This window comes from Pelodiscus sinensis, chromosome 3 (genome assembly GCF_049634645.1).
Source record: "Pelodiscus sinensis isolate JC-2024 chromosome 3, ASM4963464v1, whole genome shotgun sequence".
NCBI lineage: Eukaryota > Metazoa > Chordata > Testudines > Trionychidae > Pelodiscus > Pelodiscus sinensis.
Window position 1 is genome coordinate 127,535,821 of NC_134713.1, and position 18,992 is coordinate 127,554,812.

Consider the following 18,992-nt stretch of genomic DNA (forward strand, 5'->3'; position numbering starts at 1 on the left):
TGTTTGGTATTTGATGAGTTACTCCTTTAGTCCTGAGTTTGTCACAGGGACAGAAATAGATGTGAAATCTTCTGAACAGGGGAACAGACAGCAAAACAAACATTAGAGGGGAGTTAACCTTTCCCTATGCTATCCAAAACTAAAAAAAATGTTTGGCTAGAGTTTCCCCTACAATATGTACCAGTTCCGACTTACATACAAATTCAACTTAAGAACAAACCTACAGTCCCTATCTTGTACGTAACCCGGGGACTGCCTGTATACCAAAGGATACAATTAAAAAAAATGAACACATATGAAAAGGACAAATCAAATTTCAGAACAGAAGGGGGAAGGATGGGGGGGGCAAGGAGGGGAGGTAAATGTCTGTGAGCTAATGATATTAGAGGTGATAATTGGGGAAGCTATCTTTGTAATGGGTAAGATAATTAGCGTCTTTATTCAAATTTGAGTGTAAAGTGTTGAATTTAAGCATGATGTCCTTTTCATATGTGTTCATTTTTTAAAATTGTATCCTTTGGTATATATGGTTGTGACAATTTTCTTGTTAGTCTTTAAAGTGCTACACAGTCCTGTTTTTTCTATGAGACTTTGGCCTTGTTTGTTTATTCTCCAGTGCAAATGCCTAACTTTACACATGTAAATCAACACTTAGCTCGAGACACTCACATTTGCAAACTTACTTCACAGCTTTTTGGCCAGAGAAATGAGGGATGCCATTACTAGTAGTTGGAAGTGAATAAAGTGGAAGGAACCATCAATGGTACGGGGAAGTAATAGTATTGAAAACACGAGGGGTAAAATTCAATGGACTTCTCTGAGTTGTGTTTAATTCAGTAGCATTGCTCCATTTCTTTTTTCTTCAGCAAGCTTTAGCTTGCTTGATATTTGGAGAATATAGATTTTCTTATCTTAGTTTTTGTGAATTGCCCGTTGCTGGATGTAGTTATCAACTTGAAACTAACTAGTCTTTTCCCTGCATACAGAATTTTGCTTTGGATGGTTTGGTCAACATAGTTGGAGGTTGCTGTGGTACCACTCCAGCACATATCAGGTAACTTCCCAGATCACAATAATCTGTTCACATGAACAGGAAAGGAAAATGTCCCTGTTCTCCAAATTGGAGTTCCATGCCTTGTTTTAAGACCCCGTCACCAAAAAGAACAGACAAGCTACTGTGGGTCAGACAGTTCTGTACTCTGTCATTAGTGACCTGTTGTTGTGGGGGCAGGAAGGTGGTAAAAGCAAGTGTAATAAATTTGGTCACTTGCCTTGACTAAAACAGTTCCAGAATAAAACCCTGTCTTTTCCTTTCCTCTTCTCTGCATTCTCCTCTTGTATGATGATGTTGTAAAGCTGCTTTGAAAGGAAAAAGAACAAAGGGACAGACAAAGCCAAGGCAAGGATCTGGGAGGATTAAAGTGACAGTTCTGTCCAGCTGGGAGAAATGTTTCATTACAGTCCAGCTAGAAATAGTAATTTGGAATGCTTCCTTCCTCTCTTTATTCTTTTGGTGTCCACAAGAGGCAGACCCCCCCTCTCTTGCAGGATTAGGAAAAAGATAACCCTTCTGATGATCTGTGTGGTTGTGAGTGCAGGAGACATAGCCCATTATCCTCAGCTGATTGTGAAGCCAAGCGAGGAAAGATGGCTATGCTGTCATAAAGTTGTGTTTATCCTGGGACATCTCAGGAGCCATTAGGAGAAGCACCCCAGCTCAGAGTTAGTGAAATCAGTCCCTTGCTGCTACAGTCCATCTTCAAGAAGTCCCATGTTTTGCATGGAAACTTATGGGGCTGAGCATTAGTGTGGCAGATCCTTCTGCCCACTCATAAGTGAATGAGTCATCTAGTGGGGATGGTGATTTACCCTTCTGTATTAGATAAAAATCTTTAGCTTCATACACTTGCTACAATTTGGATATAACATATGTTTCTGAAGAGCATTTATTTTTGCCTTTGGCTGCACAAAATAGAACATCTTATTACCCTTGTTTGCCAGGGGGAAGCAGTGTCTCTTTGTAGTATATTTCATTTGAATATTATATAGAGGTTTTTTATTTTAATTAAATATGTATATTCTTAACTCTGGGGCTTTTGCCTTCCTTTTTCTGTTATTCAGGGAAATTGCTGAAGCAGTGAAGACATGTAAACCTCGCATTCCCCCCTCCTCCATTTCAGAAGGGTATATGCTGTTGTCAGGTAAGAGACAACACAGCAGGTTGAGACTTTTGTCTCCTGACGTGCTTAGCGATTGCTCTCTGGAGACCAGAAAGGATGGGTGAAATCCCAACTTCATAGCCATAAACTCCAGCTTTTGAAAGTTTTTTACACAGTTCGAAACTTTGATGTTTGGGCCCATCACTAGTTATAGCTAAAGAATTATTGAAACTATTAACTTTATAATCAGCAGAAATGTCTCTCAGACCTCAAGTGCACTGGCTTCAGTCTCGTTTAATAATGATCTTTATTGTTTTCATTGGTGGATCTCAAAGCACTTCACACACCAGGATAAGTATTTTTATCCCTTTTTTGGAAGTTTGGGGTTTTTAGTCCTAGAGAGGTAAGTTGATGTGTTGCAGGTCATGTGATAGGTGAGTAGCACAGCAAGAAATAGAAACCAGGTCTCCTGATCCTAAGAAAATGCTCTGTTAGTATATCAGGTTACTGGTTTGGATTTATAACACAGTTTGACTGGTGTGGATGGAATTAAATCATGGTAAATCTGAATCTAGAATTTGATTTTTGAATACAGTTTGGCTTTATACATGCCAGCTAGTAAGTTCTAAGGCCCAATCATGCAGGCATTCTACTTGCAAATCCCAATGGGTGTTGATGAGAGATATGTGCCCAGAACAATTACAAGATCAGGATGCTAGAGATACCTATATGTATATGTGGCTATGGTTATTTATAGTTCCTTTCTTGTAGAGGTTGTCTCCCGACATTATACTGGTATGATGCCCAGCTTACACCAGTCATTTTGGCCATATGTCCACATTGCAAAGGAGCTATAGCTGCTAGAGCCTGCAATTAAGAATTTTGCTGTTGAGAGACATTTTGTCTATTGCCATGACAATTTAGCACAGTTAGGCAGCCTGGGGCTCTCTGTGTCGCCTGCGAGGCATTTGATTTACCATTGCCTATGCGTAGGCTTGCCACATTCTTCTGGTTTCCGTTCACATAGTTTTTTTCCTACTGGCATTACCAAAGTAACATGCATATAAACCAAAGGCACATGAAGGGAGGTGCGTGCTGATTGCACAAAACATTGACTGAGAGACCCATGCATTCCTGCATCCAGCCAGAGTGCTGCTATGGTTCAGTCAGCGCACCCTGTAAATTCTCAGTACATAAGCACAGTTAGGAAAGCTACCCTATCTTGGGAAACCATTTTGGTTACGACAATCTTGCGGCCCACAGGGACGAGAGAGGGCCATTCATGCAGCCCACTCAATAGCCTAGGTTACCCATTGCTGATATAGCTGGCGGTATGACGTATGTCCAGTTCCAGCTTGATATATTGTTGAATCCACATTCCTACAGATAAAAGCTGGCTTTATCTCTTGGACTGGAAATAAGTTGCTTTTCCCCTACAATCTTCCTCCCCCCACCTTTTTACAAATGTTTTCTAAACTGTCTCTTTTTAGGACTTGAGCCCTTCAGAATTGGTCCTTACACCAACTTTGTTAACATTGGTGAACGTTGCAATGTGGCAGGATCAAAGAAGTTTGCTAAACTCATCATGGCAGGCAACTATGAAGTGAGCATCCCATTTAATTTACACTTTTAACTCTACTTTTTCTAAACAGCGTGTCAGTTATATGGTTACAGTATTTTCCATTGCATTGCTTTACTGGCTACTTACTAAGCCTACATGTAGGCCTTCTCCCACACCAGCTATAGGAGGGTAAATTCTCCTCTTTAGTTTTCTTGTTTTTTCTCCGTGGTCTTCCTTACTTAGGTTCCTTGCTAATCCACTTGTATGCAAATAAAGCGCAAAAAAATGCTAATCTGTGCTTCATTTGCATAGGCTTTTGCGGCAAATCTTGTAGTGTAGACGTAGCCATAGGATATGTTAATGTAGCAAACAGAAACCCACAGCTGGCTTGTGCCAGCTGACTCGGGTCACAGGGCTCAAGCTTCAGAGCTGTTTCACTGTTGTATAGACTTCTGGGCTCAGTCTGGAGTCCAGATTCTGGGACTCTCCCACCCTACAATGTTCTAGTACCCAGGCTTTTCCCATCTTAGAGGCCAAGAAGATATTTAGTCAGTGATCCCATTTTTGCATAGAGAGTGACATCAGCTCTGCATTACTAATTATTTCTAGGTTGGCATATTCATAGCTTCCCAGGCCAGAAGGGACCATTGTGATCATCTAGGGCAGCGGTTCCCAACCTTTCCCAGACGGGGACCCATTTTAATAATTCAGGAAGACTTGGTGACCTAAGGCAGTTCAAAACGGGGGGAGGAGGAAAGGGCAGAGCCACCTGGAGAGACACTTGGTGACCCTTTTGAAATGTAGTGGTGACCCATATTTGTTCCCCCGAGACACCACTTTATATACGGGTGCAAACATGTTACACATTGCTCCTGATGTGTCAGATTGCCACCCTCTGACGCTGTCAGGTTACCACCCTCTGATGCTACTTCGATATCACCCTGTACCTCATGGTTTGATTAGATCATCTTTATCCATTGTGCTGTCATTTTAGACCCTTTCCTGAATCTGGGTCTGGATCTGTGGGGAGTGTGGGTTCTAAGGTCTTTTTTAACAAGCTGGTGGTACCATCCTTTTGAAATGTGCTTTCAACTTATGACCAGTACCAATTACTGTTTTACAGTTGGTACCTAGTACCAATTACTGTTCTACACCTGGATCTATTAGTGTTTTACTCTCCTGCACAGTTTGTCCCAATTTCTGTGAGCAGGGGCGTGCCTCTTGCTCACAGCTTAGCTTTGTTTTATATTAGCCAAGTGTTGTCCATGGTTAGCTAGGCCTCAGGCCTCAAATGAGGCCTGTGCTACACGGGCTTTTGGTTTAGGGCCTCATCTTACTACTCAGGGCGATATCCCATCCTGTAAGTGTGACATACCTTCTTTGTTCCCCAACACATACATTTACATTTAGCTGTGTTGAAATGCATATTGTTTGCTTTTGCTCAGTTTACCAAACTATCCAAATTACCCTTATTTACTACTCTCCAAATTTTATGTTCTCTGCAGATTCTATCAGAGATTATTTTATTGTACTTTCACATCACTGTTAAAAATTGTAGGGCCATGAAATAATCCTGGACAGGCCCCCTGGAAACATACCTGCTCAATGACAGTTTCATTTCGAGACCTATCAGTGAGCCAGTTTTTAATTGGTTTAATGTGTGCCATGCTAATTTTCTATCATTCTAGTTTTTAAAGAAAAATCATAAGGTACCAAATAGGGATATACAATCTTTTAAACTGGCTAACCAGTTAAACATATTGTTGCTTAGTGAAGAGGGAGAAACAATAACAGGAAACTTGGAATTGGAGAGGTGCTTAATGACTTCTTTGGTTTGGTCTTCACCAAGAAGTCTGATGATGAAGGAATGCCTAATATAATGAAAGCTAGTGGAAATGGGGTAGGTTTAGAAGATAACATGAAAAAAGAACAAGGTAAAAATTACTTAGAAAAGTTAGATGTCTTCAAGTCACTAGGGCTGGATGAAATGCATCCTAGAATGCTCAAGGAGCTGATAGAGGAGGTATCTGAGCCTTTAGCTATCACCTTTGAAATATTATGGAAGACGAGAGAGATTCCAGAAGACTGGAAAAGGGTAAATATAGTGCCCATCTATAAAACAGGGAATAAGAAAAACCCAGGAAACTACAGACCAGTCAGTTTAACTTCTGTGCCAGGAAAGATAATGGAGCAAGTAATTAAGGAATTCATCTGCAACTATCTGGAAGAAAATAAGGCGATAGATTGGATTTGTAAAGAACAAATCATGTCAAACCAATCTGATAGCTTTCTTTGATAGGATAAAACGTCTGGTGGATAAGGGAGAAGTAGTGGACATGGTATACCTAGATTTTAGTAAGGCATTTGATACAGTCTCACATGAGCTTATCAATAAACTAGGGAAATACAACTTAGATGGGGCTATTATAAGGTGGGTGCATAACTGGCTTGATAACTGTTCTCAGAGAGGAATTATTAATGGTTCACAATCATGCTGGAAGGGCATAACAAGTTGCGTTCCACAGGGATCTGTTTTGGAACCGGTTCTGTTCAATATTTTCATCAACGAGTTCGATATTGGCATAGAGAGTACATCTTTTAAGTTTTCAGATGATACCAAGCTGGGAAGGGTTGCAACTGTTTTGGAAGATAGGGTCATAATTCAAAATGATCTGGACAAACTGGAGAAATGGTCTGAGGTAAATAGGATGAAGTTTAATAAGGACAAATGCAAAGTACTCCACTTAGGAAGGAACAATCAGTCTCTCACATACAGAATAGGAAGTGACTGTCTAGGGGGGAGTACTGCAGGAAGGGATCTAGGGGTCATCATGGACCACAAGCTGAATATGAGTCAACTGTGTGATATTGTTGCAAAAAAGCAAACATGATTCTGGGATGCATTAACAGAAGTGTTGTGAGCAGAAAACGAGAAGTCATTCTTCTGCTCTACTCAGCGCTCATTAGGTCTCAATTGGAGTATTGTGTCCAGTTCTGGGCACCACATTTCAAGAAAGATGTGGAGAAATTAGAGAGGGTCCAGACAAGAGCAACAAGAATGATTAAAGGTCTAGAGAACATGAGCTATGAGGGAAGACTGAAAGAATTGGGCTTGTTTAGTTTAGAAAGGAGAAGGCTGAGAGGGGACATGATAGCGGTTTTCAAGTATCTAAAAGGGTATCACAAGGTTAGCCTCTGAGGATAGGACAAGAAGCAATCGGCCTAAGCTGCAGCAAAGGAGGTTTAGGTTGGACATTAGGAAAAACTTCCTAACTGTCATGGTGGTTAAACACTGGAATAAGTTGCCTAGGGAGGTTGTAGAATCTCCATCTCTGGAGATATTTAAGAACAGGTTAGATAGACATCTGTCAGGGATGGTCTAGACAGTACTTGGTCATGCCGTGAGGGGCTCGATGACTTCTCAAGGTCCCTTTTAGTTCTAGTGTTCTATGCGTCTCTGATTCTATGATTGTTTAACTGATTAACCAATTAAAGGGTGCGAGCAGGAGGGCTCTGCCAAAGCCTCTGCCACAGCCAGAGGCTGCTCCAGCCCGGCCAGAGCAGCCCTTGCTTGCAGCCCCTCCACCACAAGGTACCTGGGCCTGCTGCAGGCAGGGGCTATGCTGGAATAACTCCTGTCCTTAGTGACCTTCCCTCCCGGCCACCTGCTCCAGCTCCCTGCCTGCTCCAGCCCCACCAGTTAACTTTAAGCAGTAAGCCTCACCCATTAAGTCTAAGGCTTACCAGTTAACCAGTTAAACGTTCACAACCCTATTACCAAGTCAAATGCCTTAATGAAGTCTTAAGTATGTTGTGTCAGCACTTGTACCTCCATCAGCCAAACTTGTAATCTAACAAAATAAAAAATCAAGTTAGTTTGACAGGATCTCTTTTCCATAAACTCACATTGTATAATTAATGAAAAACAATCTCTTAATATAAACTCCTAATATGTTTTTTTTCTTCTTCGTGTCTTGGACTCATCCGGCCATACAGTTTTCTTTGTGTCCTATGGCTTCACGTATCAATTTTCTGTAGTCTCTTAACTACTAATTTATATTCATTACTATGAAATTCCACTTTATTCCATTTGTTATATATTATCTTTTTCTTTTTTATGCCTGCCTTTAGTTCCCATCTGCACCCTGTTGTTTTTTAACCAGTATAGCTCCTCCTTTGATTGTGGCTTCTGGGGCATCTCGTAAGATGGTCTTAAGTTATTCCCAATGATCACTGACATTTTTTCTGATTAAATTCTTCCTCCCACCTCATTTGCTCAGAACTGTTTTCAGTTTTGTGAAATTGGCACTATTAAAGGACCAAGTCTGTATATGACTGGTCTGGACTTAATCCTATTTGCACATCATCAAGTGACCATGACTTGGTCACGTTTTTACCTTCAGTGTTTAGTTCTGTGATCAGTTTCGCTTTATCTGTTAGGATAAGTCCTAATGTAAAATTTACCCTGTGTTGGCTGAAAAAAAAATTAAATTATGAAATTGACTTCCATAATGTTTGGCAATTCCCAGGATGTTTTCTTTTTGGCAGCATGGGAGACCACCAGTATATGTCACTCTAATTATGTCCAAAATCTCAAACATTTTTTCCCCCTACACATTATAGGTAAGGAGCTGGTCATGCTATCCCCTGGTGTGATTTAGTGGTCTATAACAGATACCAACTAGTACCTCACCCTGTGCTTTATGTATTAGGATATTGATCCATAAGCCTTCAAGATCATTTTCTTCTGAGTTATGAGTGATTTGGAAGCAGCTAATGTCATTTTTGACAGAATGTCACTCACCCTTCCCTTCTGCCCACTAGTTCATTCTTAAGTAGGCTTTAACTATTGATTTTCAACCTTCCTATTGTGTGAATCATACTACCGGGTTTCAGTAATACCAATTAGATCATATTGATGCTCATAATGAGCAATTCCGGTTCCTTTTGTTTGTTACCCAGGCTCCTAGCGTCGGTGTATAGGCAATTCGGGAATTTTTTCTCGTCACATCCTTTCATTCCTTGATTAATGTTGTTCTCAACATTTTGATTTTTGTGTTGAGTGATCATAACTTTCCTTTTATTACCCTCACCCTTTGGCTTTTAGTTTTATGCCCTCCTGACTTCTTTAGCCAGCAGGTCCGTGAGGATATCGGCTTTCCTTCTAGTGAGGCCATCTAAACTATGTAGTCCCCTCTCTCCAAATGAAGCAAACCAATGTTCTACAAAACTGAAACCCTTCATCCTATGCCACTATGTAAACAGTGGTTCACTTCCAGAAACTTACACCTTTTGCGTAAGTCAGATCTCCGACAAGATCATTTAGACATTGTGTCTTCTTGCATTGTGTGCTTCTGAGTTGCCTGCAGTCATCTGTTATCCACAAGATATCCTGTGATGCAGTGTCATTAGTGCAGATATGAACCATCCAACACCAATGGAGCATGACATTCAGAAGCCTATCCAATCTTAGAGTGACATCTCGTACACCTCTCTGTTTCCATAGACCTGCTGGATATTGAGAGGGATCTTTCACATTTTCCACATTGAGGACCTGGTATCCATTTGAAACTTTAGCCTGTGTGGAATTTCTTCTGCTCCTCCTCTTTCTGGTGGTCACAGCCTGCGTATTCTCATCCATCTCTAGCAATGTGGAGTGCCACTGTGAGCTCTTGTCTCTGGTGGTTATGAACTTCCAATCCTCCTCACTGATTTTCTCTCTCTCTCTCTCCAGTTCCTTGGTGGCCATTTCCATTCTTCTTTGATCCTGGGGTAATGATGTTTCCCAAATCTGGCTGTCTAGGAATTGCTCAGTTCTCTGATTCTCAGTAGTGTTTCAACTTGCCGTTCCAAACCACAAATCTTGTCTTCTAGCACAGTGACCAGCTTGCACTCCATGCTCAGGAAATATTTTCTGGCTTTATGCTGGAAGAGAATGTGTCACATTCAGTGCAGGTATCCACCACTGTTTCCTCTCTGGCTACCTTAATATCAGATGTAGAGGTGGAAGGAAAGCCTTTATTGCTCCTACTCTTAGCTCCCTCTGAAATGTTTGGGTTTGTGGCTCTCAGGTTTGCCTGGCAAGTGAATTTTTGTATCTAGTTTCCCAGTGTAGTTCAGTTCAGTTCCACCCCTCACCATGCAGGAGTGATAACCACCCCAGAGACTCCAAAGAGCTGGCCTTCTCAAAGATCTAAGAGTTAGAGACCAGTGTCCTTTAGCCACAAACTGATCAAAGCTCTGGGGATATGGAGAGGACACTTAGGGTACATCTAAACTACATGCCTCTGTCGGCAGAGGCATGTAGATTTGTTTGTTCAGCAAAGGCAAATGAAGCCGCGATTTAAATGATCGCGGATTCATTTACATTTACATGGCTGCCACGCTGAGCCGAGGAATAACGGGGCTTTGATGTCGACAGGGGGAACGTTCAGACTAGCGCGCTGTTTGTCAGCTCAGCGCGGCAGCCATGTAAATGTAAATGAAGCCGCGATCATTTAAATCGCGGCTTCATTTGCCTTTGCCTATGTGTCTAATCTACATGCCTCTGCCGACAGAGGCATGTAGTCTAGACACAGCCTTACTTATTTTACATCAGTGAAGGCACCTTTATAAAACTAACTAGAAAAGGAGAGTCTCTCATTTTGATAACTTACAACATAGGGTGAATTCAGGGAGGTTTTGTTTGGGATGATGAAACAATATCTCCACCATGACTAACACATTTGTTCTGCTTATTCATTTTAAATCCCTTTCTTTAGGAAGCTTTGAGTGTAGCCAAGGCCCAAGTTGAGATGGGAGCCCAGATTTTGGATATCAATATGGATGATGGAATGCTGGATGGGCCGAGCGCAATGGCCAGATTTTGTAACTTCATTGGTTCGGAACCTGACATTGCTAAGGTTATACTCGATGTATCCCGCAGCACGTTCAGGCTGATTTTGTTGTTGTTGATATGTGAATCATGTTTCGGTAAAATGTTGATATAATGATCATGTTTAATAGACAGAAAGTGTGTGTATTTAGGAATCCTCCACTAGTTTTGTGATGGGAAAGCCATAGGCATCAGACTTTGGGTTCTTTCCTTCCCTGTAGAATAGTGTCCCACGTGCTAAGTGGCATGCAGCAGAATGGTCTTTGTGGCCGGTTTATGGGCGTGAGCTCCCACGCTCTGGCCAGAGGGTGGGGCCCAGTGAGTCCACCATCTTAAAAGTCTGGGGGAGGGGAAATCCCTGGGGGTCTCTTGGCCCCTAAGTCCTGCCTCTTCTTCAATAATGATAGTATCTGCCCTCAAGGCCAATTGGCTGACAGTATTCCGTGCACAATTAGAGTGCAGTGTGCAGGAGGAGGGGATTTAGGAGGACCTGGGCTCTCCCTCTCTCAGCCCGGGGCCCTAAGGGGTCAGGGTGTTTGACCCCTACCCGGCTGACGGGGCTCCACCGCGAAGTGTGTCAGCCCACAGGAGTCAAGAGCACTCTGCTCCGGGCTGCTTCCTATCTCTCTCCTGAGTACCTCCTCTCCTGGGTTTGTCCAAGGGGCTTACCGGTCCAGCGCCTTCTCCAGCACTTTTGTCTCCGCTCCGAGCTTCTGGGGTTGCGGGACACTTCTCCACTGGGGTGGAAGACGTCGCTACCAGAGGGGTGCCTGGCACCTCCAGCTCTGCACACTGTCCCGCTGCCCTCTCCTCCGGGCCGTTTCAAGCGGCCTGCCAATGGCTGCTGCTGGATGTTGCTCCGCCCCCTCTGCATCCCGCCATTCTGGGGCGGCGTGTGTTTGTATCAGGGCCCCGCCCCCGCACGCCACGGCTCTCTGCCAGCAGTGCGGCTGCGTCAGTTGCCAGCCACTGCTTCGCAGTGCCGTGTGGCCCTACCCCCTTGCGGATGGGGCGGGCGGCGTCCCGCCGGTCCTAGTGCGGGCCTCGTTGGGCCCGTCACAGTCTTCCATTGGCAAACAGTTTTCAAGCATACTCCTTCTGAGCTGCATTGTCTTTTATTGCCAGCTCCAAGGCTTGCTACATTTTCCCTTTTGTTGGCAGAGCAGAATGTTGAGTCCTTTTTAAAACTACCATTCACAATATAAACTGGCAGCAGAGTGCTGTGCTGAGCCGCCTTCTCATACATAAATCTCATCTGTCTGCAGAACAAGAGTCCAGAGTTCGCTGTATGTATAGGAAAATTCTCCCCCATGATATTAAAACCTGATGATACCAAGCAATTTGGCTTGCTAAAAGCAAATGGTTGCATGCTGAAAGATGGGAGTGGGGAAGAGAGGGTCTAGAGGGGGGAGAGGCTCTGTATTTCCATAGCAGCTCTGTATTTCAAGTCACATTGAGAATAGCACTGAAAACAAGGATTCTGGGTTCTCTTTTGTTTGTAGATTTCTCTTTTTTTATTCAGGACTGAGAACCTAATGAATATTGTGTTAGCTTGTCTAGCCTTCTGTTTAAGTTGGTGGGTGGCAATCAGGGAAAATTTGCAGCTAATTTACACGTCTCCTCTTTGTTTATATTTCTGCTGGATACAGGTGCCATTATGCATCGATTCTTCAAATTTCTCTGTAATTGAAGCTGGCTTGAAGTGTTGCCAAGGGAAATGCATTGTGAACAGCATCAGCCTGAAGGAAGGAGAAAATGACTTCTTGGAAAAAGCAAGAAGGATTAAGTTATATGGAGCAGCTGTGGTGGTCATGGCTTTTGATGAAGTGGGTCAAGTGAGTATCATTTTCTTATGTGACAGATTTTACTTTTTGAAATGAAAAGGCTCATCATTCCCATAGGAGAAGGAAGAGGTAAAGTGGCTTTGTTTTCAGGGTCAAATATGATTAGATGACTATGCAGTTCTAGTAACACTTTTTGACCCTGATCTAGGGACATTTTTGACACTAATGGCTTGATTGTGTTGAGTTAGCAATATATCCATATGGGCAGTCCGTCTGAAATCACTGGGTTGATGGAATCGAATATACTACCCTACGAGAGTAAGAATAACAGAATCAGACCTGAACCACTTATAGGGCAGCAGTTTTGGTGAGCCACAAGGCTGTTCCACTTGTACTAGATGATGATCGTGGCAGGTGTAAACAGGAATGTAATAGCAGGGCTATACATTTTCTATTAAATTCCATTGTACTTTTCCACTTCAGGTTTCTAGTTAAGAATTTGATTGGATCAGACAGAAAACTAAGCTCAGATCTATTTGTGAATTAGTTTTATTCTTCCCAGAGCTGTCAGGTTTTGGTGGGATGCTGGAAATAGGAGCCACACTGGGATTTTAGAGTCTCTCTCTCTCTTTCTAACCTACTTCCTTTCTATAATGGAGTGAACCAAGACCCCTCAGATCTGAACACGACAAAACTTGGACTTACGAATGCAAAATCTGATCTTTCCCAAGTTCATGGTGTTCAGATTGGTAGCTCTGATTCTTGAGAGACCTGTGAACTAGGCTCTGGAACTTTGGTTTCATCCTGTCTCTGTGTTACACAAGCAGAAATGCTTTCTTTTCATACTCCTTTTTTAATTTTTGCAGGCCACAGAAACAGAAACAAAAATTGCAGTATGCACCAGAGCTTACCACCTCCTTGTGAAGAAAGTGGGCTTCAATCCAAATGATATAATCTTTGACCCCAATATTCTGACCATAGGGACTGGAATGGAAGAACATAACCTGTATGCAATTAACTTCATCAATGCAGCTAAAACCATCAAAGTGAGGTTTTCTTGGCTATTGTTTTATTTTCTTTTTATTCTTGCAGAGCTACTTAAAAATTCCCAGTGCTACACCATAATTGACTCCCTGAATTCATAACAGTGGACTTCTGTGAATTGCAATTGTTTTTCAACACTGCTGTGCTTCCAACAGAAAACATTACATGTTATGTAATGCTCTAAATATAGTTCAGTCCATAAGCTGTACCATAAATATATTGATATTAATGAAATGAGGCAACATACATAAAATGTCAGCTCTCTGGCCAAAAGGCCCCTCTCAGGAAAAGAAAAAGCTGATTTGTTTAATTGAGTTCAATTATTGTGATTGGATTAGATTAGGTTTTTGTGTGTGCAATAATGTAAGACTCTCTTGACTTTTTATTTAGTCACAGTACACCCGTAGAAACGCCCTGAAATGAAGGACATAGCTTGTTTAAAAACATATCACCCATTCTGCCTTTTATGTTTGAGGGGGCAGTGTGGTAGGTTCCATTTGTAGCCAGCCCTTCCAAACCTACTCTATTTGAACTATTCTCAGGGAGATGGGCAGGGAGCAGCACCCTGTCCTATCTCTGTGCTGGATCTGTTAAACCCAGAAAGGCTCCTCCATCTCCAGATGAGATTTGGAATCCCATGCTGATCCAGTGTACTTCTGTGGCCTGTCTCCAGCTTTGCGTATTGAAGTACTGAGAATGGAGGAGCTCTTCCTGGGTCTGGTTGTGATAGGATGTGGAGGTGGGTTAATTGTCCACCTTCCAGAAAAGGCCTGTCAGCCACTTCCTAACAAACACATTTCAAGTTTAGTGAGTGTGAGTGTGTGAGGGAGAGAGCTGCTGAGAGAAGGCAGCTAGATGCTGGGTATGTTAGTAGCAGGGCAGTGAATGACTCCCTTTGGGAAGACAATGATTATGTGGAAGGGTCCATTGTTATTTCTAGACTTCCATGTTCTGAGCAGCTCAATTTCACAGTTGCCCAAAACCTGACCCAGATATTTAAAAAAAAACACAAAATAGTTCCAAAACCAGGGATAACCTTGAAAGTGTTGACAGTCAACAAGGGTGCATAAGAACGGCCGTACTGGGTCAGACCAAAGGTCCATCTAGCCCAGTATCCTGTCTGCCGACAGTGGCCAGTACCAGGTGCCCCAGAGAGGGTGGACCGAAGACAATGATCAAGTGATTTGTCTCCTGCCATCCCTCTCCAGCCTCTGACAAACAGAGGCCAAGGACACCATTTTATCCCCTGGCTAATAGCCTTTTATGGACCTAACCTCCATGAAAGGCATGTTTGGGGGAGGGGAGAGGATGGGTGCCTTGCAGGTTTAAACTAGAAAAAATGGTGGATTCTGTGTAATTTGAAGTCTTTAAATTATGATATGAGGTTTTCAGTACTTCAGCCAGAGGTTACGGGTCTATTACAGGAAGGGATGGAGCAGGTTCTGTGGCTTGCAGTATGCAGGACGTCAGATTAGATGATAGTGAAGGACCCATCTGGCCTTAGTCTGTGAGTTTACTGTGACTGCTCTCTCAGTTTTGAGTAAAAAATGCTTTGACAAATCTGCAGCCCTACTTATTAATTTAAGAAAACAACCCTTACAGACAGCATCTAGTTAATGTTTTGACAATTAATTGTTTCATTTTTCCTGAGAAGATAATTTGTGAGTTGTTATAGTGTTGGATCCCTTTTCTTCCTGGTTTCTTTGCTAAATTTAAGGAAAAGTGAACGTTAGGGTTTTAGAAAATGGCTGTCAGACTTCCATAGTGTGGACCACATCCTGAGGGAGTAGCTCCCCTCCCATTTGCTATTAGGTGGAACACCCTGCCTAGTCAAGATTCAGTTGATAATAGCCCAGCATCCCTTGGGGATCACACACGTTGCTTGTGTGTAGCTAGGTTGGTTCTTTTTGTTTCCAGCTTCTTCTACAGACATTCAAGTTCTTCCCTGCAAGGAAGAGCCTGAATAATTGTAGAAGCAGCCGGAACCAAGGGGAAGGAGACTCTGTCATTATGTTACTTGTCACCACTGAACACATCTTAAACCAGTTATTTGTGGGTAACTGCCCCTCCAGTGCCAGTTTGACTACCACATTTATAAAGTTTGAACTTGCTGCTATTTTGATCCTGTTGCTAGGAAACACTACCAGGAGCTAAAATAAGTGGAGGCCTTTCCAATCTGTCCTTCTCCTTCCGGGGGATGGATGCCATTCGGGAAGCAATGCATGGAGTTTTCCTGTACCATGCAATTAAGGTATGATGTGCTTTCCGACTACATTATTGAATGCTCCACAGACATGTTTTGTGAAGTTTTATGGGTATTGCTGATTATTTTTTTTGTACTCTCAGTATGGCATGGACATGGGGATTGTGAATGCAGGGAATCTTCCAGTGTATGATGATATTCACAAGGAACTTCTACAACTGTGTGAGAATCTGATCTGGAATAAAGACCCAGATGCAACAGAGAAGCTTTTACTTTATGCCCAGGTAATCTTCAGTGGCATGTCTTTTTATTAATCTTTTGTACATGATCTCGACCATTGCATCTAAGTACTGACACACCAAGGAAGACTAAAACATAAATTCATGTAGCCTCTGACAGTGAGCAGTAGAAGCTGCCACAGTTGTCAGTATAAGCAGCTTAGTCATTAAAAGGAAATAGAAAAAATTGAACCAGATTGAATATGCTTTACATTGTGCCCTGAAGGTGGCTACCAAATCAGAGTTGTTTTGACTCTCTAAGGAGAGCTTGTGGCAAAGGTAACTTCTGATGAGACTGTTTTGCCTCTGGAACAGAATTTTATATTGTACTAGGGCAGGGGTGGGCAAGATGCTGCCAGCGGGCTGGATCCAGCTTGCCAAGCCACCAGATCTAGCCCACGGCCCCCTCGCTGGAGCCCTTAGGCAGAGATCAGTTCACGTCTTAGAAAACCAGCTGCTCTCCACTCCAGAGGGCCAGGGAGGAGGGAGACTTCTAATGCTGTTCCCACCGCCCAGCAAAATCTCTTTGGCTCCCATTGGTCAATCTCTCAGTTTCTGGCCAATAGGAGCCAAGAATTTTTGCTGGGAGCAGGGTCAGTGTAGGAAGCCTTCTCCCTTCCTCCTTGTCCCCCTCCCTCTTCCCCTCTCTCTCATGCCCAAGTGGAGCCACATGGAGCAACAAGCCACCTTCACCCAGAGACTGCCTCTGGCATCCCAGCCCTTCTCTTCTCCAACCCTCTGCCCCCTCCATATACCCAAATCTTCTGCACCCATCCACCCCCAAGATCTGGTACCCCAATCTTCTGCCCCAGGTCACAAGCCCCTCCTAGTCTAGGTCACATCCCAAAATCCTGCATCTCAGTCCCCTGCCCTAGGTCACAACTGCCTCCTTCACCCAAACTCCCTCTCAGACCCCATTTTTCCTCCTGCACCCCAATCCCTTACCCCAATTCTGCACCCAACCTCCACCCCAGACCCCGCACCTCCTCCATTAATATCCTGGAAGAGTGCGGCCCTCAACACTTTCCACAATTTTGGAGTGGCCCCCCATCAAAAATTATTGCCTATCCCTGCACTAGTGGCCAGGAGTATCCTGGAAGGTGAAGAGGACTCTTTCTATTGAAACATTAGCTCCTATGTGTCTTTGGAGGACTGAGAACATTTTTTGTGCACCTGAAAGGAGACAAACACACCCAGTGATAAGGCACTCTAGTGGGACTCGGATATGGATTCAGTTGCCAGCTGTGCTAGACTTGTTTGTTGTTGGGCACTTTATTTAATCTCCCTCTCTTTCTCACTCCCCATCTGTAAAAGTGGATTAAATTATACTACCCCGCAGGGATGTTGTGTGAATCTGTGCATTGGTGAGAGACTCTGGTGATAGTTCTGGCCTTTATCAAAAGGAATAGGAAAGGTTCCAGATTAATAACACTGAGGACTTAAAATGAAATCCTGGTTGCATTGAAATTAATCTCATGCCTCCTGTGGATTTCCAAGTTAGTAAGTAGGGCACATTATAGAATAATGTGAAACCAGACTGAAAAGCTACTTATCATGACTACAAGCCACACTTCTTTATTAAAGACTAGCCGATTTACCTGGCATGGTTTGGGTCCTTAACTGCAGTAATAGTTGGGTAATTTTGAGGGATTTTTTTAATTGAAAGGAAAATGTACATGCTGTATTTAGATGATTGCACTGGGGAGGGGATTAGGTGTGGGGGAGACTCAGGGAATGGGGTGGGGTGCAGATGTCATGGCAGAGGTTTGGGGTGGGGGCTAATGGCGGTGGGTGGGGGCTCAGGGTAGGGGTAGGGGACAAAAGTTGCGAGAGCAAGCCCTATTCTTCAGCTGGTTGTGGGTGGGCGAGCCTGGCCTCCAACTTCTCCCCTCCTCACCCCATGGCCTCCAGGTTTGCGGGGGTGGGCCTCCTCCAGTTTTTAGCTTCCCCCCCGGCCTCCATCCTGACTGGGGTGAGGGGGCTGACCTTAGCCTCCAGCTGCCCCCCTCTGCAACCGCCACCTCCCCCCCCAGCCTGCTGCTGGTCCAGGTTTGAGTCATGGTTCCCAGCCTGGGCCGGGCCTCTTCTGGGGGGTACTGTGCAGCCTGGCCCCAGGGGTGGTCCTGGGGTTGGGGCTGGTGTGTGAGGGGGCTCTAACCCCCCCGTCACCTGTCCAACACTTTTGGGGGGGGGTGGGTCACTTACCTGATCCAGTGACCGACAACATGCAGTCTCATCCTCAGCAGGACACTCTCTTGCTGGTGCAGCTGCCCACAGTGGTCACTGCAGTATAAGGCTACATCTAGACTACAAAGATTTTTCTAAAGAAGATATGCAAATTCCCATGGAACTTTCATATCCTCTTTCGAAAAATCTTTGTAGTTTAGATGTAGCCTAACTGTCCCTCTGATCAGCCCCCTCCCTTCCATGTTATGGAAAACAGTTCCATTTCATGTACTTTCTGTTTTCCTGGCACAAACAAACTCTGACCTTGCTTTAAGTTAGGATAAGAGAAAGCTGCATTCCAACTTCAGTGGCCCTAGCTTTTGCCTTAGAAGGAGTTCTTGAACAAACAGGCCCACAGACTGATAGATGCATAAACTCTTTACAGCAGGGGTGGGCATATTCTGGCCCAGGGGCTGGATCCGGTCCTCAGGGTTAGTCCTTGGCAGGCTGTTGCCACTATGTTTATCTACACCTCTGCAGGTATTGGAGGATTGAAGCTCTCATTGGCTGCGATCACCACTTGTGACTAATGCAGGTGGCAGGAAGTAGCATCCCAGTCTTCAATACTTCCTGCCATTCTCATTGGCCACAAATGGCAATTTGCAGCCAACCAGAGCTGCAACCCCATGCGGAGGTGCAGGTAAACATAGCAGCGACGGCCCTTGAGGGCCTACCCCTGTGGTCTGCCATTTTTTTTTATTGCCCAACCCTGCTTTACAGTATTTAGATAGACGAGGGGACTATATATAGGTAGTGTTACCTGTTGCATAAAAAAGCCTATGCCTGAGCTCACTTGATTTTACACATGCATTTTCTGAAAATACACTAACTGTAAGGTCTAAGGTTTTAAACTGCAATTTATC

At 43.6% G+C, this 18,992-nt stretch overlaps 1 protein-coding gene across 4 annotated transcripts in view; it reads left to right on the forward strand.

The window, feature by feature from the left end:
* The window catches only part of MTR (5-methyltetrahydrofolate-homocysteine methyltransferase), a 79,552-nt gene that overhangs the window by 29,390 nt on the left and 31,170 nt on the right, over positions 1-18,992 (forward strand). For 3 of the 4 annotated variants that reach the window (XM_075924813.1, XM_075924815.1, XM_014576898.3), the window contains 8 exons: positions 987-1,054; positions 2,122-2,201; positions 3,650-3,762; positions 10,482-10,622; positions 12,244-12,429; positions 13,245-13,424; positions 15,557-15,673; positions 15,769-15,909. In XM_075924813.1, the coding sequence (XP_075780928.1) occupies positions 987-1,054; positions 2,122-2,201; positions 3,650-3,762; positions 10,482-10,622; positions 12,244-12,429; positions 13,245-13,424; positions 15,557-15,673; positions 15,769-15,909 (1,026 nt within the window). The remainder of the gene's footprint in view (positions 1-986; positions 1,055-2,121; positions 2,202-3,649; positions 3,763-10,481; positions 10,623-12,243; positions 12,430-13,244; positions 13,425-15,556; positions 15,674-15,768; positions 15,910-18,992) is intronic. The other variant, XM_075924814.1, reaches the window with a different exon arrangement.